The 21,141-nt window shown below is 48.6% G+C and overlaps 1 protein-coding gene across 1 annotated transcript in view; it reads right to left on the minus strand.

The window, feature by feature from the left end:
- ACRBP (acrosin binding protein) overlaps window positions 1–20,056 on the minus strand; it is a 53,149-nt gene extending 33,093 nt beyond the window's left edge. Inside the window, exons 1-3 of the mRNA XM_074975496.1 lie at window positions 20,017–20,056; window positions 18,973–19,185; window positions 6,803–6,897 (exon numbers count right to left, since the gene is read on the minus strand). Of these exons, the coding sequence (XP_074831597.1) occupies window positions 6,803–6,897; window positions 18,973–19,185; window positions 20,017–20,056 (348 nt within the window). The remainder of the gene's footprint in view (window positions 1–6,802; window positions 6,898–18,972; window positions 19,186–20,016) is intronic.
- Window positions 20,057–21,141: the final 1,085 nt, after the last annotated feature.

Here is a 21,141-nt window from a genome sequence, read left to right on the forward strand (position 1 = left end):
ACTACATCACTCTTGTTGCACACACTTCTAAACTTAATCCAGAGACACTCAGGTTTTTCCACAGTTTCGTACCGGAGCTCTGAGCAGTCATACTGCTCCCTTACATACAGTGCTACTCCCCCACCTTTTCTGCCCTGCCTGTCCTTCCTGAACAGTTTATAACCATCCATGACTGTACTCCAGTCATGTGAGTTATCCCACCAAGTCTCTGTTATTCCAATCACGTCATAGTTCCTTGACATCACCAGGACCTCCAGTTCTCCCTGCTTGTTTCCAAGGCTTTGTGCATTCGTATATAAGCACTTGAGATAACCTGTTGATCGCCCCTCATTCCCAGTATGAGGCAGGAGCCCTCCCCTCACAGACATTCCTGCCTGTGCTTCCTCCCGGTATCCCGCTTTCCCACTTACCTCAGGGCTTTGGTCTCCTTCCCCCGGTGAACCTAGTTTAAAGCCCTCCTCACTAGGTTAGCCAGCCTGCTGGCAAAGATGCTCTTCCCTCTCTTCGTAAGATGGAGCCCGTCTCTGCCCAGCACTCCTCCTTCATGGAACACCATCCCATAGTCAAAGAATCCAAAGCCTTCTCTCCGACACCACCTGCGTAGCCATTCGTTGACTTCCACGATTCGACGGTCCCTGCCCTGGCCTTTTCCTTCCACGGGGAGGATGGACGAGAACACCACTTGCGCCTCCAACTCCTTTATCCTTCTTCCCAGAGCCACGTAGTCTGCAGTGATCCGCTCAAGGTCATTCTTGGCAGTATCATTGGTGCCCACGTGGAGAAGCAGGAAGGGGTAGCGATCCGAGGGCTTGATGAGTCTCGGCAGTCTCTCCGTCACATCGCGAATCTTAGCCTCTGGCAAGCAGCAGACTTCTCGGTTTTCCCGGTCAGGGCGGCAGATAGATGACTCAGTCCCCCGGAGGAGAGAGTCCCCGACCACCACCACCCGCCTTCTCCACCTTAGCAGAGGTGGCAGCTGAAATGCCTAAACAACAAATGAATGAGTACGAACTTTTTAAACGAAAGGCCAGAATTAGCATGGGATTAACACCCGAGCATGCCCGTCAGCGGTTCAGAGCCCTAAAGTGGAAACCAGACATGGCATTTTCCCGACACGCCGACCACATTGCAATAAATTGGGATGCCTGAATATCAGGAGCAAGCGTTGAATCTCTGGAAGATCTGTCTCTCCGAATGCAAATGGAGCAGTTCTTAGAGGGTGTTCCTGAGGAAATAGAAAGGTACATGCTAGACGGGAAGCCCAAAACTGTAACTGAGGCAGGGGAGATTGGAACCAAATGGCTAGAGGTGGCGGAGCAGAAGAAAGCGAGTAGCAGTTGGTGGGGATACCAGAAGGGGCAACCTGAGATGACACCCCACCTTTGGAGTTAGCCCAAGGCCCCACCTCTCAAGCAGGAGCCCTCCACACAGCCAGGGAAACCTCAGATGCCCTCTCGTCCTACCACCCTAGTCTCCAAACACCCAATTCGCCCCAGCCCACAGTCAGCTGGGCGATGCTTCAAATGTAATGAGTTGGGACATGTGAAGGCCAACTGCCCCAAGAGCACCAGCCGACTGCAACTCATCACCCCAAGGTCCCACCAAGAGCCTTCAGGCCCAGATGCCTTGCAAATACCCCCAGAGCAAAGGGAAACTGTGAGTATGGGTGGGAGGAAGAGACATGGAGAGACACTGAAGAGGCATGGAGAGACACTGAAGCACAGGTGTCAGCTATTCACCAACCCCTGGTGAACCCCAAATTCATCGACCCAGAGGTCCAAGTGATGGAGAAACCCTTTAAGGCCAACTCTTTTAACTTGCCCCTACAGCCGAATTTCCTGTCCAGTACAAGGGCTGGTCAGGAATATGGACTTTTATGACTATTATCCCATTCCCATGCTGCTGGGAGAAGACTTTGCCAACCATGTGAGGCTAACAAAAAGAGCAGGGATGGTCACCTGCAGCCAGGATAAACAGGCCTCCACACCTAACCCCATTCCTGAGCCTCCTACAAGAACCCGGTCTGTGTCCCCTGATACCACAGGCCAGGGAACCCAGCCAGAGGTGGTGGAACCAAACCCCAGACCAGAGTCTATGGCAGAGATTGTAGATCCAGTTCCTGGGACCCAGCCAGAACCAGCCCAAGGACTGGAACTGGCGGAGAAGTCAGCACCAGAACCCATGCTTGCAACCCCACCAGAGTCAGGGGAGCCAGTACCAAAGGGCACCACAGAGCCTGTACCTGCAGCTAAACCGGTGCAAGAAGCTCAAGTGGAGCCTGAAATACAACCTACTGCACCAGTGGAGAGTGGTTCACAGTCGACGGAGACATCCCCATCACCTGCATCGCTTCTGTGGACCAAGTGCAAGTCCACAACACGCGAAGAACTAATGTCTTCAGCATCAAGGAAGCCATTCCAGGAAAAGCAGGAAGCAGATGAATGTCTCAAGGGAGGTTGGATGGTGGCATGGAATGACCCACCACCTCTCAGCTCTTCTAATATGTCCAGGTTTGTTGTAGAAGGAGGACTCTTATACAAGGAGTAGATGCAAGCAGAACTGGCATCCTCAGAGACAGTTGGTAGTTCCAACTAAGTACCGGGAAAAGCTCTTGAGCTGAGCCCACGATCACCCTAGTGGCCATGCTGGGGTGAACAGGACCAAAGACCATTTGGGGAAGTCATTCCACTGGGAGGGAATGGGCAAGGACATTTCTACCTATGTCTGGCCTTGTGAGGTGTGCCAGAGGGTGGGAAAGCTCCAAGACCAGGTCAAGGCCCCTCTCCAGCCACTCTTCATAATTGAGGTTCCGTTTCAGCGAGTAGCTGTGGATATTCTGGGTCCTTTTCCTAAGAAGACACCCAGAGGAAAGCAGTACATACTGACTTTCATGGATTTTGCCACCTGATGGCCGGAAGCAGTAGCTCTAAGCAACACCAGGGCTAAAAGCATGAGCCAGGCATTGGCAGACATTTTTGCCAGGGTAGGTTGGCCTTCGAACATCCTTACGGATTTGGGAACTAACTTCCTGGCAGGGACCAAGAAACGTCTTTGAGAAGCTCATGGGGTAAACCACTTGGTTGCCATCCCTTACCACCATCAAACAAATGGCCTAGTGGAGAAGTTTAATGGGACTTTGGGGGCCATAATACATAAATTCGTAAATGAGCACTCCAGTGATTGGAACCTAGTGTTGCAGCAATTGCTCTTTGCCTAGAGGGCTACCACATCCCAGTTTGAGGTTTTCACCCTTTGAACTCGTTTATGGCCATGAAGTTAAGGGGCCATTACAGTTGGTGAAGCAGCAATGGGAGGGGGTTACATCTTCTCCAGGAACTAACATTTTGGACTTTGTAACCAACCTGCAAAACACCTTCAAAGACTCTCTAGCCCTTGCTTGAGAAAACCTACAGGATGCTCAACAAGAGCAAAAGGCCTGGTATGATAAACATGCCAGAGAGCATTCCTTCAGAGTAGGTGACCAAATCATGGTCCTGAAAGTGCTCCAGGCTAATACAATGGAAGCATCGTTGGAGGGGCCGTTTATGGTCCAAGAGTGTCTGGGAGCTGTTAATTACCTCATAGCATTCCCAGACCCTACCTTAAAACCTAAAGTCTACCATGTTAATTCTCTAAAGCCCTTTTATTCCCGAGGAATCACATTTCTCCAGTTTACAGCCCAGGAGAGAGATGATGCTGAGTGGCCTGAAGGAGTCTACTGTGAAGGAAAAAGCAATGGTGGCATAGAAGAGATGAGCCTTTCCATGACCCTTGGGTGTAAGCAGTGACAGCAAATCCAGGAACTGTGCACCAGCTTCGTGCCAATGTTTTCAGCCACCCCAGGACAAGCAGAATGGATGAACCACTCCACTGACACAGGTGATGCTCATGCAATTAGAGCCCAACCCTACCGGATGGCTCCTCAAGCCAAAACCGCAATAGAAAGGGAGATCAAGGACATGTTACAGATGGGTGTAATCCACCCCTCTGAGAGTGCATGTACCTCTCCAGTGTTTCTGGTTTCCAAACCAGATGGAGAAATCTGCTTTTGCGTGGACTACCGTAAGCTAAATGCTGTAACTCATCCAGAGAACTATTCAATGCCGTGCACAGATGAGCTATTGGAAAAACTGGGATGTACCCAGTTCATCTCCACCTTAGACTTAACTAAGGGGTACTGGCAAGTGCTGCTAGATGACTCCGCAAAGGAAAGGTCAGCCTTCATCACCCATGTAGGACTGTATGAATTTAATGTGCTCCCTTTTGGACTGCGAAATGCAGCCACCACCTTCCAGAGACTAGTAGATAACCTTCTGGCTGGATTTGGGGAATTTTCAGTTGCCTACCTTGACGATGTAGCCATATTCTCAGATTCATAGGCAGAAAACCTGGAACACCGCCAAGCTGTCTTCCAGTGCATAAGGGAGGCAGGATTGACTGTTAAGGCCAAAAAGTGTCAAATAGGCCTAAACAGGGTAACATACCTTGGACACCAGGTGGGTCAAGGAACTATCAACCCCCCTACAGGCTAAAGTAAATGCTATCCAAAATTGGCCTGTCCCTAAGTCAAAGAAGCAGGTCCAATCCTTCTTGGGCTTGGCCGAGTATTACATTTTACCTTTAAACTGGACCTTGAGAGAGCTATTCTTGATGCTTAATCTTTGTAATTGTTTTTTTTTAAATCTAGCAGAAGCCTAAGTCCCAGATGTATTTTCTTCTCTCTTTTTTTAAATTAATAAAATTTAACTTTCTGTTCTTAAAAATTAGATTTTTGTCCCCTGAGAAGTTTGTGCATATACTGTTTAATTAGCTGGTGGCAACAGCTGATTTCCTTTTTTTTCTTCTTAGCTCTTCCCCGGAGTGGGGGTGAAAGGGCTTGATGGTACCCCACAGGAAGGAATTCCCAAGTGCACCTTCTTGGGTTCTCAAAGAGGTTTTGCACGTGGGTGGTGGCAGCATCTACCAATCCAAGGTCAGAGAAAAGCTGTAACCTTAGGAGTCTAATACAAGCCTGGAGTGGCCAGTATTCATTTTTAGAGTCCTTGCAGGCCACCACCTTCTGCACTCCAAGTGCCAGAGTGGGGAATCAGACTTGACACCTCCACTGCAATAATCTTCCCAAATCCCCACCTCTCCATTGCAATAATCCCCCCAAATTACCATATCCTCTACTGCAATAATCCCCCTGTGACACATGGCTAGAAAGGGTTAAATATCCTGCAAAATAAATAACCCACAGTGCACATGTGCGGAGATAATGTTTGTGTTTTTGTGTATTTACATATGTATGAGTAGGGTCCACTATGTAATCAACAGTCCCTGTCTATGCTGTATTCTGATAATTCAAAAGTCAAAAGAACATCCTATCATTTAAATTAATTGTAAACATGGGATATTCGTCTCTCTTTGAAATGTACTGTGAATGGTGGAGGAACAAGCAAATGGCCTTATGTTAATTCGTATAGCTAAGTATGGGTGATGGACCTCCTTCAAAGTCATCCTAATTACCTTTTGTTCCCCTAGGAAACCCCAACTTGTCAAAGAGGACGTGAAATTGTATAAAAGATCCTTGGGTCCTGATTCTGTCATCTCAGATCTGCTTAGACTTCATCAGGGGAAGTTTGAGTCGCAAGACAAGTCCCAGTTATGCTGGTATGCCCTGAATATGAGATTTAGACATTGGACTATGACCTATGAACTGAATTCTAAAGGAACTCTTTTTGCAACTACAAAGCTCACCATCTCTGCTGTGAATCTGAACCTCAATGAATTGAACTCATGTCTGTATGTATATAGATCTTTTAACCCAGGGGTGGCCAACCTCAGCCTGAGAAGGAGCCAGAATTTATGAATGTACATTGCCAAAGAGCCACAGTAATACATCAGCAGCCCCCCACCCGCCCACTCCCAGGGCCTCCTGCCCACCGGCAGCCCCATCAGCTCCCCACCTCCTCCCTCCCAATCAGCTGTTTCGAGGCGGGGGGGAGTTAGGAGTGAGGGCACGGCAGACTCAGGGGAGGGGGCAGGAAGGGGTGGAGTGGGGGCAGGGCCTGTGGCAGAGCCAGGGGCTGAGCATTGAGCACCCCCCTGGCACACTGGAAAGTCGGTGCCTGTAGCTCCAGTCCCGGAGTGGGTGCCTGTACAAGGAGCCGCATATTAACTTCTGAAGAGCCGCATGTGGCTCCGGAGCCACAGGTTGGCCACCCCTGTTTTAACCATACTCTCTCTCTTTTGTTTTTTAATAAATTTTAGTTTAGTTAATAAGAATTGGCTGTAGCATGCATTTGGGTAAGATCTAAAACATTCATTAACCTGGGAGGTCATGTGTCCAATCCTTTGGGATTGGGAGATCCTTTTCTTTTATACGATGAAATAAGATTTATAGAAATTTTTATCATATTTGACGTGGGTACCTGGATGGAGGCCTGAGGCTGGATCACTTTAAGGGAACTATGTTGTTTGGATTTCTGAGTAACCAGTAAAGTAATAAAAAAGCTGTTTCATGCTGTCTTGGTAAATCCAAGTATTGGAATATCCATCATTTTGGGGGTTTGGTTGCCCATTTTTTGCAGTGTGTCCTAATTGAGTGACCACAGCTGATCCCCACTAGGACCCTGGTCACAGTCCCAAATCCCTGCCTCTCCAATGCAATAATCCCCCCAAATCCCCTCCCCTGCAATAATCCCCCCAAGCCCCATACCCTTCACTGCAATAATCCCCCCAAAACCCTCTGCTCCACTGTGATAATCCCCCCCCAAAAGCCATTGTTGCCACTGTTCTAATCCCCACCTCTCCCTCTCACCTTGGTGTAGTACTTGCGATTGGAGCAGCGATACTGTGCAAACTGGCAAAAGGTTTGAAACCACAAGGCATCTGGGAGCTCAGAACAGACAGGGCCTAGAAACATGGTGAGAAGGGATGTCAATATTAGCAGGGAACTCACTCCCCTGCCCACAGGTGAATGAACCAGATTAAGGCAAGGGCACCTGTTTGTTCGATGTAGAAGAAAATGCTGAATGTGCATGGAGACCCAAAGCACCCTTTAGAGCTAAGCTACAGAGCTCTGTGCAGTTAATGCTCAGGCAGCTCCTGGCTGCTATATACACTCCCTATGTCAATCTGAGGGAGTGCCTCATCTTATGGCCTACTTTGACCACCTACTTTGGACCTCTGTGACAACTTACCCCATCACCTCCAGGTCCCACTGCTTCCCCCTCAGTGATTAATTTGTATTGGAAGAGGTGCCAGAGCTCAGCCCCAGCACAAATTAAGCACTGGCTGGGTGGCTGGTGCTGGCCGGACACCCAGCTCTGAATTTTGATGCAGTGGGGAAGAGAGAGAGAGAGAGTGTGTGTGTGTGAGGGGGGGGCAGTGTGTTTGTTGGGAGGAATACGAGCATGAGAGGGGGGAGTGTGTGTGTGCCTGAGTGACTGGGTCAGTGCACTGTCTCTTTAAGTAGAGCATTCAGAAGCCTGAACAGCAGCGCTGGCAGCTCCCACTCTGGACCCAGAGGCACCAGCCCAGACATGCTCCCCCGACCCCCACCCCAGCTCAGCAGAGCCTGGGTACACAGGTGGGGGGAGGGGGATACCCCAACATCACTCCCAAAGGCTCCAGGTCTGAGCTTGGCCAGGGGCAGCTCCATGGAGGGGAGGAGGTGGCGGGGACAGGAGCAGCGATGGCTGCAGACGGCAGTGGAGCAGAGGAGGAGGGGCATCCCTGCTTCAGAGGAGGGTTGTTTTTTTTTATTTGACAGTGTTGTTTATTAAACTGCGCAATCTTCATCTAATGTTACAAATCTGCAGAGTTAAGATCAGACATGTTGGCCCACAAGGAGAAATTACCCCTCTATGGTATAAATGCAATCCCTTGGGGTTTCAGCTGAAACATTCCAAACTGGTTTTGACTCGTTCCATCTCATGCAGAAAACTGTAGAACTGCGGCAATGTTAACTCTACATACACATGATCCACTTGGCTTCCTTTTTTAACCACCAATCTCAACTGTAAGAAGATACTTCCCACTTTTTCCAGTTCACTGCTCCCTGCAGTCACTCCAAATTTCCACTCCATATCTATAAGCTGGTTAATCATCAGCGTCTGTCCAACAGCCAGGCGTGGCAGGGTGGGGGAATGCAGCTTCCAGGCTCTGCAAAATAACTGGCTTTCTCTTCACTGAGTCCCAGAGCGAAAAAATCTGCTCTGACTTGTTCAGATTAGTTACGTGGCTGGTCCATCTGCCCCCCTGCAGGTCGGTCTGCCTGGCTGCCTCTAAGCCTTGCTGGCTGTCAGCAAGTCAGGTGGGTGGGAGGCACCAGCATGGTACCTTCTTGAATACTGAACCCTGGGCAGTGGCCCAGCTTGCCCATCCCTAAAGCAGGTCCTGAATAAGTCCCTATGTCTACTGGAAATGTCTCGCCTAATACACCCTAGGATCACATTTGCCTTTTTCACAGCCACATCACACTGGTGACTCAGGCATCCTGTGATCGACCCACACAACCGAGTCTGTCTCCTCCTCTGTGGCTTCCAACTGATGAGTCCCCAGCTTGTAGCAGAAATTCTTATTATTAGACCCTAAGTGCATGACCTTGCACTTTGTACTATTGAATTTCATATCCCATTTCTGTCACTCTAGTCTTCAAGGTCATCCAGATCTTTCTGTATAATATTCTGAACCTCCTCTGTATTGACAAGGCCTCACAACTTTTTATCATCAGCAAATTTCATTAGCATTCTCCTGTGTTTTGGGCCAAAGTCATTAATAACATTATTGAAGAAGATTGGTCTCAAGACCAATCCTTGAGGAACTCCACCAGTAACCTCCCTCCAGTCCGATAGTTCCCCTTTCAGCACAACTTGTTGCCTTCTCCCCTTTAGCCAATTCCTTATCCACCTTACAATGCTTGGACTGATCCCCATCTTCCCTAATTTAACTAACAATGTCCCACATGGTACCTTGTGAAATGCTTTATTGAAGCCCAGGTATATTAGATCTATTGCACTTTCCTTATCTAAAAACAATCAGTTATCTTCTCAAACAAGGACATCAGGTTAGTCTGACATGATCTGCCATTGCTACACCCATGTTGTATTAAAGCCCTTTGACCATTTACTTCCATTAATTTACTTATTTTTTCTTTCACAATTTGTTCTAAATCCCTGCGTGCTACTGAGGTCTGTAGTTGCCCGGATTACTTTTTTTCTCTTTCTTAGATACATTAGCTACTCTCCAGTCATATGCTACTATCCTGAACAGATAGATTAATTAAAAATCCTTGCTACTAGAGACTCACAGTCTTGTGAGTTAGTTCTTTCAGTATTTTGGGATGGAAATTATCCAGCCCCCTGATTTGATAGTATGCAGAATAGAGAAGGAGTTTCATGAGGAACCTGAACACATCACCCAAGCCAAATTCCTTCATGTGGCAGATAAGTGGTTTCTGCAGACACAGTGCTTCAAACACTCATAGAATCATGGACATGCAGGGCTGGAAGGGACCTCGGCTGGTCATCAAGTCCAGCTCCCTGCTGTAAGGCAGGATCATGTAAATTAGAACGTCTGTCAAGGTTCCTCCCCCACTCTGAACTCTAGGGTACAGGTGTGGGGACCTGCATGAAAACCTCTTAAGCTTACTTTCACCAGCTTAGGTTAAAACTTCCCCAAGGTACAAATTAATTTTATCCTTTGTCCCTGGATCTCCACTGCCACCACCAAACTCTAACTGGGTTTACTGGAAACGTAGTTTGGACACGTCTTTCCCCCCAAAATCCTCCCAACCCTTGCACCCCACTTCCTGGGAAAGGTTTGGTAAAAATCCTAACCAATTTGCATAGGTGACCACAGACCCAAACCCTTGGATCTGAGAACAATGAAAAAACATTCAGTTTTCTTACAAGAAGACTTTTAATAGAAGTAAAGAAATCCCCTCTGTAAAATCAGGATGGTAGATACCTTACAGGGTAATTAGATTCAAAATATAGAGAATCCCTCTAGGCAAAACCTTAAGTTACAAAAAAGACACACAGACAGGAATAGTCATTCTATTCAGCACAGTTCTTTTCTCAGCCATTTAAAGAAATCATAATCTAACACATACCTAGCTAGATTACTTACTAAAGTTCTAAGACTCCATTCCTGTTCTATCCCCGGCAAAAGCAGCATACAGACAGACACAGACCCTTTGTTTTTTTCCCTCCTCCCAGCTTTTGAAAGTATCTTGTCTCCTCATTGGTCATTTTGGTCAGGTGCCAGCGAGGTTACCTTTAGCTTCTTAACCCTTTACAGGTGAGAGGATTTTTCCTCTAGCCAGGAGGGATTTTAAAGGGGTTTACCCTTCCCTTTATATTTATGACAACATCCCAGTCAGGTGTTTGTCCAACCTGTTCTTAAAAACCTCCAGTGATGGGAATTCCACAACCTCTCTTGGAAGATTGTTCCAGAGCTTAACTACGCTTATGGATAGAAAGTTTTTCCTAATATCTAACCTAAATCTCCACTGCTGCAGATTAACCCCATTACTTCTTGTCCTACCTTCAATGGACATGGAGAACAATTGATCACTGTCCTCTGTATAACAGCCCTTAACATATTTGAAGACTGTTATCAGGTCCTCTCTGAGTCTTCTTTTCTCAAGACTCAAATGCCCAGTTGTTTAACCTTTCCTCATAGGTCAGGTTTTCTAAACCTCTGATAATTTTTGTTGCTTTCCTCTGTACTCTCCAATTTGTCCACATCTTTCCTAAAGTGTGGCACCCAGAACAGGAAACAGTACTCCAGCTGAGGCCTCACCAGTAGAGCAGAATAGAGCAGGACAATTACCTCCCATGTCTTACATACAACTCCTGTTAATACTCCCAGCATGATATTAGCCTTTTTTACAACTGCATCACATTGACTCATATCCAATTTGTGATCCACTATAACTACCAGGTCCTTTTCAGCAGTACTACCACTGAGCCAGTTATTTCCCCTTTTGTAGTTGTGCATCTGATTCTTTCTTCCTTAGTGTAGTATGTTGCACTTGTCTTTACACTGAATTTCATCTTGCTGAATTCAGACCAATTCTCCAATTTGTCAAGGTCAATTTGAATTCTAATCCTGTCCTCCAAAGTGCTTGCAACCCCTCCTAGCTTGGCATCATCTGCAAATTTTATATGCATATTTTCCATAAGCGCTGACTTCACCTCTTTTCCTTGGGTGTTCGACCCCCTTCTGCCCTCGTCCCTGCCCCCACTCCACCCCTTCCATAAGGCCCCACCCCTGCCCCACCTCTTCCCACCCCTGCCCGCACCCCCATTCCAACCCCTCCCTGCCCCTATTCCAACTTCTTCCCCAAATCCCTGCCTCGGCCCTGCCTCCTTCCCTGAGCACACCATGTTCCCGCTCCTCCTGCTCCCTCCTGGTGTGTGCTAACACTGCCAAACAGCTGTTTGGCAGCAGCCGGGCGGGCAGCACTGGGAGGTAGGTGGAGGAGAGGGGATGTGGCGTGCTCAGGGGAGGAGGAGGTGGGGAGGGGGTGAGGGGAGCTTGGCTGCCAGTGGGTGCAGAGCACCCACTAATTTTTCCCCATGGGTGCTCCAGCCATGGTGCTCCAGCCCCGGAGCACCCACGAAGTCGGCGCCTATGATACTCTCCACTCCATTATCCAAGTCCATAATGAAAATATTGACTAGTACTGGACCCAGGAATGACCCCTGTGGGACTACACTGGATACATCCGCCCAGTTTGACAGTGAACCACTGATATGCAATCTTTGAGCAGTCTTTCAACCAGTTATGCACCCACCTGTTGAAGGCTTGTGGCCTGTTTTTCACACTTCTCCTACAGCAGAAAAGTCATTATGTCAGGTTGTCCAGACAGGAAGGAAGAACTCCAGAGGCATAACTAGGAGACATGTGGGGAGTGTCACAGGCCCCCAATCAGATGTTTGCTGAAACATCAATGACTCTGTTGACAGAGAATCTCTCCAATCACAGAAGAAAACAAAACTAAAAAGTAACCACCACTGCATGTTTCAGAATTTTGTTTAGCTCTCTGCTACAATCACACTCCGGCAAACAAGAATCAGGGCTTATTTGTTTGTTGGTGCCTTGTTCCACTCCAAATAGTGGGGCTGTGCTGACAGATATGGTTACTAACCTGTTCTATAACTGTTGTTCCTCAAGATGTGTCGTACATGGCCACTCCACTTCAGGTATGTGCAGGGCTAGTGCCACAGTTGTCAGAAATTTTTCCCTCAGCAGCACTTGTTGGGGTGGCACTTGAGCCCTCTGCTGTTTTGTGCTGCTGTGCAATGGCATAAAGGGCAGAACTGTCCCCAGCCCCCCTTAGTTCCTTTCTTACTGGACAGACTCCGACACAGAGGGGAAGGAGGGTGGGTCGTGCAATGGACACATGCAACACATCTCAAAGAACAACAGTTACAGAACACGTTAATAACCGGTTCTTCTTCTTTGAATGACTGCACATGTCCATTCCACTTCAGGTGAATCATGAGTAGTTCCATTTGGAGGTAGGATCTGAGTCTACTTGAGTAAAGACTGAAGGACCATATTCCAAACTTGGCATTATCTCCAGACTGCTGAGAGATGGCATAATGTGAGGCAAAGGAAGGCACTGAAGACCAAGTTGCTGTTTTGCAAATGTCCAGAATAGGCACTTGGGCCAAAAAGGCCGCAGAGGCTGCATGTGCCTTTGTTGAATGTGCTAATACTCTGTTTGGAGGGGTTACATTGGCCAAGTTGTAGCATAAACATATGTAAGAGGAGATTCTATGAGAGGAGACCGGACAGTCCTTCATCCAGTCTGAAATAGCCATAAACAACTGTGAAGATGATTGGAATGGTTTATTCCTGTCCATTTAAAACACCAATGCTCTCCTGACAGCTAGTGTGTGAAGTCTCTCCTCATCCCTGTGAACATGAGGCTGAGGGAAGAAACTTGCCTGACCCTGATTAATAAGGAAGAGAGACACCACTATGTATGAGGGCATAGGCAAATCTTGTTCTTGTAGAAGACTGTAGACAGAGGTTCGGACTCTAGAGCTTGTAATTCACCCACTGTCCAGGTTGATGCAAATGGTCCAAACTTTTTAGACATCTGGCTGTCGTACGATTGGAGAAAAGCGAGTGGCTATCAACTGGAACGTGGAAAGCTGTGATAGCTGCCAGGTGGACCTTGATGTAGCTAATGGCAAGATCTTCCTGTTTCAGGAATTACAAATAGTCTAACACTTGATGGATCAGTGCCAGGACAGGAGAAACACCTTTTTTCTGGGACCAGATGTAGAATCTCTTCCACTTCACCAGGTAAGTATACCTAGTAGAAGGTTTCCTACTATTTAAAAAAAAATCTTGAACTCCCTTTGAACAAACATCCTCCTGAGGTATTAGCCACAGAGCATGCAGGCTATCTGGTGGAGGCCCTGCAAGTTAGGGTGGAGGAGGCTACCGTGGTCCTGAGAGATCAGGTCTGAGTCCAATGATAATGTCAATTGAGCTCTATCTGAGAAGGTCAGCAGAATGAAAAGTCAGTCTTGTTGAGGCCATGCTGGAGCTATGAGTCTCACTCGAGCATGTTCTTGCTTGATTTTCAATAAAATTCTGGGCAGGAGTGGAACTGGAGGAAATGAGTATAGGAGCTTGTTTGTCCAGGGCAACAGGAAAGCATTCATGAGAGACCCTGGGCTGTGACCTGCTTGAGAGAAAAACTGATGACACTTCCTTTTGACTTTTGTTGCAAACAGGTCTATTTGGGGAGAGCCCCACCATTGGAAAATGAACCTGAAAACATCTGGGTGGAGGGACTATTTGTGGTGAGAAAGATCTGCTTAAATTGGTCTGCCAGATTATTCAGAACACCAGGAAGGTTAGAGGCTTTGAGTGGATTGAGCTGGCAATGCAAAAAGTCCCACAGTCTCACTGACTCTTGGCAATGCTCCTACTACTGCAGCCCAATATGCCGTTAGCCTTCTTGGCAACAAGGGCACACTGCTGACTCATATCCAGCTTCTCAAACACTGTAATCCCCAGGTCCTTTTCTGCAGAACTGCCGCTTATCCAGGTGGTCCCCAGCCTGTAGCAGTGGAAGGGATTCTTCCATCCTAAGTGCAGGACTCTGCACTTGTCCTTGTTAAACTTCATCAGATTTCTTTTGGCCCAATCCCCCAATTTGTCTAGGTCACTCTGGACCCTATCCCTACCCTCCAGTGTATCTACCTCTCCCCCAAGTTTAGTGTCATCCACAAACTTACTGAGGGTGTTATCCATCCCATCATCTAGATCATTAATGAAGATGTTGAACAAAACCAGGCCCAGGACCGACCCTCAGGGCACTCCACTTGATACCGGCTGCCAACTAGACATTGAGCCGTTGATCACTACCCGTTGAACCCGATGACCTAGCCAGCTTTCTATCCACCTTATAGTCCATTCAGCCAATTCATACTTTTTTAACTTGCTAGCAAGAATACTGTGAGAGACTGTATCAAAAGCTTTGCTAAAGTCAAAGTATATCACGTCCACCACTTTCCCCATATACACAGAGCCAGTTAGAGCTCATCATAGAAAGCAATCAGGTTGGTCAGGCATGACTTGCCCTTGGTGAATCCATGTTGACTGTTCCTGATCACCCTCCTCTCCTCCAAGTGCTTCAAAATGGATTACTTGAGGACCTGCTCCATGATTTTTCTGGGGACAGAGGTGAGGCTGACCGGTCTGTAGTTCCCCAGCTTATCCTTTTTCCCTTTTTTAAAGAGTCTTGCACCTGGGCACTATATTTGCCTTTTTCCAATTGTCCGAGACCTCCCCTGATCGCCATGACTTTTCAAAGATAATGGCCAATGGCTCTGCAATCACATCAGCCAAGTCCCTCAGCACCCTCGGATGCATTGCATCCGGCCCCATGCACTTGTGCATGTCCAGCTTTTCTAAATAGTCCTTAACCTGTTCTTTCATCACTGTGGGCTGCTCACTTCCTCCCCGTACCGTGCTGCCCAGTGCAGCAGTCTGGGAACTGATCTTGTCTGTGAAGACTGAGGCAAAAAAAGCTTTGAGTACTTCAGCTTTTTCCACATCATCTGTCACTATGTTGCCTCCTAAATTCCCTGTAACCTGCGCAGCTGCCTATTTAGTGCTGCGCATATGCTCAGGGAACCCACCCGGGGACCTGCCATGGCTGCGGTGCCCCTCCCTCAGCTTCCACCGAGCCCAGCCCCCCAACTCCTCTGGTCCCAACTGTGCTGTGGAGCAGTCTGGGGCAGCCCATCCCCAGGTGCCACCGGGGCACCCAGACCAGAGCGGCCCGGCCCCAGGCACGGCCAGGGCGGCCTGGACCCAGCTGCGACTGGGGAGGCCCAGCCTGGACCCAGGCACGGGTGGAGCGACCCTCTCCTGGCCTGGACCTGCTGGGGTCGGGGTGGGTGGGGGGAAGGGGATGCCTATGCTGCAGCCCCAGCCCCAGCGCTGCCGCAGCAGAGGGAGGCACCTCTCCCCCTCAGCCCAGATATTATTGCTGTGGAGTCCTCTGAGCACCCTCCTGCACCCCCAATCCTGCACCCCCAGCCAGAGCCCTCACACCCCTGCACTCCTCCCACACTCCGAACCCTTCGGCCCCACCCCCAACGCATGCATTTTGTTATGTGCACCAAGATGAAGGTGCGGTGTGACACATCACTTCCATATTGGTGCACATAAAATTCATTCCGCACATGGGTGGGAAAAATTAGAGGGAACACTGGTTGCTTTTTCAGTAAGGGTCCCACACTTTTCCTGACCTTCTTGTTGCAAAGGTATTTGTCATGGTAGGATGGGCCTTCAGGTCTAAAGCAGTGGTCAGTATCGTCTGCAATAACTGGGGAAGAAAGGTCTTGGCTTTCGTAGAGTCCAAGACTGCTTCTATAAACTCTGTCTCTTGTATAAGAGACAGGATTGACTTCTCTGTGTTGATGAACAACCCTAATACATTGAAGGTGAATTGGACAACAGTCATGTTGGACATCACCTCAACCTTGGACCATCCAAGCAGGGAAACACTTGAATTCCCAATTTTCTGAAGAACACTGGCACCACTGCCTTCTACTTTGTGAATACATGTGGGGCTGCAGACAGGCTAAATGGTAAGACTGTAAACTGATAGTGGCATTGGTTGACCAAAAATCTGAGGAATTTCTTGTGGCTTTGATGTTTTGCTACATGCAAATATGCATCCTTTAAGTCGAGGGTGGCATACCAGTCTCCAGGATCCAGGGAGGGAATAACAGAAGCCAGAGGGACCATACAAAACTTTATTTTCTTTAGCTATCTGTTGCGATCTTGCAGGCCTAGAATGAGTCTGAGACCCCCTTTTGCTTTTAGAATTAGGAAGTATTGAGAATAAAATTCCTTTCTGCTGTGAAATGGAGGACCTTCCACTATGACTCCCAACTGGAGGAGAGATTGCAGCTCCTGAAGGAGAACATCCTCTTGAGTGTGGCCGCTGAAAAGGGATGAGGAAAGGGGGTGAAAAGGGAGGACAGAAATAAATTGACGGATATCTCCCAATTCCACTATACTTAAGACCCACTGGTCTTCAGGGATGCTGGACAAAGCATTTAAGTTGGGGGATAACCAGTTGGCAAAAAAGGGGTAGAAGAGGCTTGCACTCTGGAAGATGGTAGGCTGTCCTTGACAAACACATCAAAATGTTTGCTTAGAACTGTCATTCTGTCGGTAAGAACTAGGAGCTGCTGCAGAAAACAAAAGGGTTGGTCTTCTATAACCTCCAATCTTTTTTCTCACTAGGTCCTGGTTGTGAGGCATGAAAGAAGGATAGTATGGCTGTGGAGGCGAGATCTGCTTTTAATTTGGGGAAGGGGAATCTATGCAGCTTGTCATCAGTCTGCTTAAAGAAGAGCAATGACCCCTCAAAGGGCTGTAATACTTTGGTCTCATTTTGGTTGTCGGGTTTAGTGAACAGATACAGGGTGGTGCAGGTGGCCTGTGATATACAGAGCTCAGACTAGATGATCTGGTGGGCCCTTTTGGCCTTAAATTCTATTTATCTAAAAGGTCATAGGAACAGTGGGTGCTGGAGGAGCCAGGAATTCACATAGAACTCTGTTTGGATGTGTGAATTGACAAAGGCATGGAAAATGGTCCCACAGTCAGAGAGAGCCTTCCTGTTAAGCTTCCTGTTCCTGGACTGATCTGCAGCCATCTTAGTCAATGCCAGGAGGAGGTCCCAGGACTATGTGGGACCTTAGATCAAGTGGGCAAAAATAAACAGGTGAAAGGAAAATTGCAGCCCCAGCCTCTCACCACAAAGGTTTGGTTGGATGTTGGAGGAATCCATGAAATGCAGCAGCAATGTGCCTATGCTCACAACTCCATGGAGGATCTGCCAGCTTACATCACTGGTGGATGCTGGAACCAGGATGGAATATATGCTCTCCCACCAGGGGCCTTCCATCCAAGCATGAGTGTCCCACCACTTGGGTCCCTGGGGAAGGGAGTGCAAAAGAGCAAGGAAATGGATGATATGGAGTGCTCAATATATGAAGATGTCCCCTGGGTATGGCTGTGAGGCGGGCTTAGGTTGATGCGTGGAGAGCAGCTGCGGGGATTTGTCATGGGGCCAAGGCCTGACAGACTCCAGCAGCTAGGAGAGAAGGGTGGGTTGGATAAGTTTTCTCAGGGGACCCATTTGGGGAACATGAGAGAGGTAGGGGACAGGGCAGCTTTCACTGCCTAGAGCATACAACAGGAAGTTTGAGTGAGGTGGGCAGCCCCACGCATGGTGAAAGCATGGTGGGGACCACCCAGTCCTGCCGGCTGTAACTTATGAAAGGGAATATATGACAGGGTTGCCTGCAAAAGCAGAGGATTGGACTCAGTGATCCAGGAGATCCCTTCTAGTCCTGTGTCCTTCTATAGTCCAGAAGCTCTTGATTCTGAGGACCAACTTCTGGTCAACTGAACAGAACACTACCAGCACATGAAGCTGGAAATTGGGCAGGAGGGGCTCTAGGAGAAAGTCCTCAACTCTCAGTGGCTACAGAGGACCTGGTTGTGGAGACCAGCTGGTAGAAGGCTGGCAACTGTGAGAGGTCTAATGGGAGACCCCTTGGGTTGACGTCAGAGAACTGCTGGTCCTAACAGTCCTCAGAAACAGTGGAGAAAAGCATGCTCCATGCAGGACAGGAAGCATCCTACAGGATCTCTGCAGGACCTGTGTAAAGTACACTCTGGCCTGTCACAGCTGGACTTTGAGGTCTACCCACTTGGGACAGTAGTCACGAAGCAGGAGTTGGAGGAATTGCAAGTGCCAGGTCCTGTAAGCAAGAGTCTGGGTCAGAGTCAGAGACTGGAGATCAGAGGTAGTTACCAGGCTGGAATCAGGAGGCATGCATCAGGATCTGAGTCAAGCTGGAGTAGGAGACAGGCCATCAAGCAAAGTCTAGCACTGCAGCAGGCCAAAATCTGTACAGCTGCCCAGGCAACTTGTTGGGGCAACCTCTGGGGTTAAATAGGGTGCTTGGCCAATCAGAGGGCTGCAGGGCACCATCACTCTGGGTCTTTTGGGAGATATCTTGCGGTGCCTACTCTCCACAGTGCTCCCTGGCTGTCTTTCTACATGGCCTCCTGGTGGCACTGTAGGAATATCAACTGTTCTAGGTTCTGCAGACCTGGGTTCTAGTCCCTGGTTCTTTACAGCCTGAAAGAACCAGGTTCTGTAGGCTGGGAATATCAGGCCAGGTCAACAACTGAATCGTCAGTAAGAGCGGCCCAGCAGCCTAAAAAGTTGTGCTAGAACAGGATAGGTTATGTGTTGACTCAAACTGGGCAGGAGTTGTCTCTCTTTCTGGGCCATACAGATAGGAACCACACTGCCCAGATCCAGGTTGAGTCAGTAGAGGTAATGCTGAGCTTGTTTCTGCATGGCACTGACAACACACAAATGTTACAACCCTAATACGCCCACACGCTCTGTACCCTCTGGGATCCAGCCGTGGTTCTCAAACTGGTCCAGCCGGATGACTTTAGGGTCGTGGCACCCTTGAGTACGTCGGATCTGGCAGGCTACACCTGCCTTCCAGGAGGGCATCAGAGCAGAAAAGAAGACCTGGTACTCGCTGTCAGACAGTGGGCTGCCTGGAACCGGGGATGACATGCTGCAGACAGGCTGCACCATGGGGAACAGAAGTCCTGCGGAGAAAGCAGGACAGGGATGAGTACAGCCATCAGTGACTCAAGGACATAAAGAAACACTTCATAGACCTGTCAGTCCCCATGTTTCCACTTGCTTCCCCAACCTCTAGATCAGCCCAACAAGCCCATCCAGCCTGAGGTTCCCCCGTTCTCCATGTTGGCTGGACCACAATGGTGCCTTAGAAATTAAACACAAACACCTCAAGCCAGCCGGTTTCCCCCAGATCTGGGTGAGTCTGGTCTGGAGCTGGTTCCTTTGAGGTAAAAGGCTTTATATCCCATTCCATAACCACCCAGTCCTCCAGAACTGGGGCTTCACTGAAACCAGTGCCCTACAGGTGAAAGGCTGTTTTATCCCATTCCTTAATCTCCCCGAGTCAGCCAGTTCTTTTAACCCATTTTGCACCAGCTGTGCCCCTGTGCCCTACCCCCCTGCAACCTGCTTAGCAATACAGGCTCTGATCCTGTAGAATTTGCACCCCATTCCCTAACCATGTGTCCCATCCTAGGAGTTTTGAGACTTCATAACAGTAAGAAAACAAAGGGCAAAGTACATGTGCAGCAATGAGGTCATCTTGTGCCCTGTGTTGGCTAGTGCCATTCAAGAGCGAAGATCTTGAAGATCCATTCCCATGGGGATGAGGGAAGGATACCAGGAGTATATTCCCAGTGGGGAGAGACGGCAGAGGTACTTTCTCTTCAGGGATACTCAGGGACAACAATAGAATTTCCTGGGCTCAGGGATTTTGTGTGACACCTTATAGGGAAGAGGCAGCCAAGACATCAGAGGGGAGGGGTTCTTGTGAGGTGCAGACACAGGTCACTTACCCACCAGGAGGGCCCAAGGCAGAGACTGGAACCTCAGCATTTTCTTCTCTTTAACTCCAGCACCTGCAACTCCCAACCAACTCCTCCCATTTCAAAGGCCAACATGGAGGCTGTCGGAATGAGAATGTGGCGACCTCATAGTCAGAACCCTAGACGAGCCACAGTGAGGGTGGAGGGCAAAGGGATCAAGAGCAATGTAGGAATGATCAGAAAAGGGGGTCAAGGGGCAGGCAGGGAGGGGCACAGATGAAAAGAGGAAATTCAGAAGGGGAAAGGATTTGGGGAACATGGAAGATGAGAGGAAAAAGGAGAGGATTCGTGATGGGCAGCAAGGTTGGAACTACTATGGGGGATGAGAGGCTTGGGGAAGCCATGGGAAGAGCGGGAAATGGAAGGGAAACAAACTAGAGATATGGGGAAAGAGAGGGATACAGGCAGATGAGATGAGGAATCCAGGATAGGATGAAGGCATGGGGGATGAGAAGGATGGAGGCAGGGAGAGCTGGGGAGAACAGCAAGGAAAGGGCATGTGAACAGAGGTGGTTGGCTAGAGAGTAAATCAGGAGGCAGCAGACAAGCAGACACACTCTAGAGCTACCCCTTCCTCCCACACACACACCCTAGTGATCAGCCTATGATAAACTACAAATGTTTGTAGCCAGGAACAATATTTGTTGAGTGTCCTGACTAGCAGCCCACACAAAAGTGTTAATTACCCCAGGTTAACTGATAATCAATTAACTCCAGGTAAAAAACCCTAGAAAAAAAAAGCCCTGCAGGTACCTCCTTAGGTATCTAAGTTTCCACAGATAAAGTTCCCTAGATGCCTAAATGTCTCCTGGCAGGCATATGCGATCCCACCTAAGTCCTCACACCACTGAGCAGAGTCGGTGCCTAACTCGCACCTAAGCCCCAGTGAGATCCTTGAACTGGGTTGTCTCTGGCCTAGCTCACCTGTGGGGGCCCAATCCAGTAGGCATGCTCAGAGGCCACCTCGTGCATCAGGCCCATACAACACAGAGAGAAGGTAGTGTTGCCCTTTCCCCATCCCCTTTTATACTCACCAGTCCAGTGTTTAGGACACTCACACTGGATGTGGAGCCCTGGGTTCAAATCCCCACTCTG

This window comes from Natator depressus, chromosome 1, assembly GCF_965152275.1.
Source record: "Natator depressus isolate rNatDep1 chromosome 1, rNatDep2.hap1, whole genome shotgun sequence".
Lineage (NCBI taxonomy): Eukaryota > Metazoa > Chordata > Testudines > Cheloniidae > Natator > Natator depressus.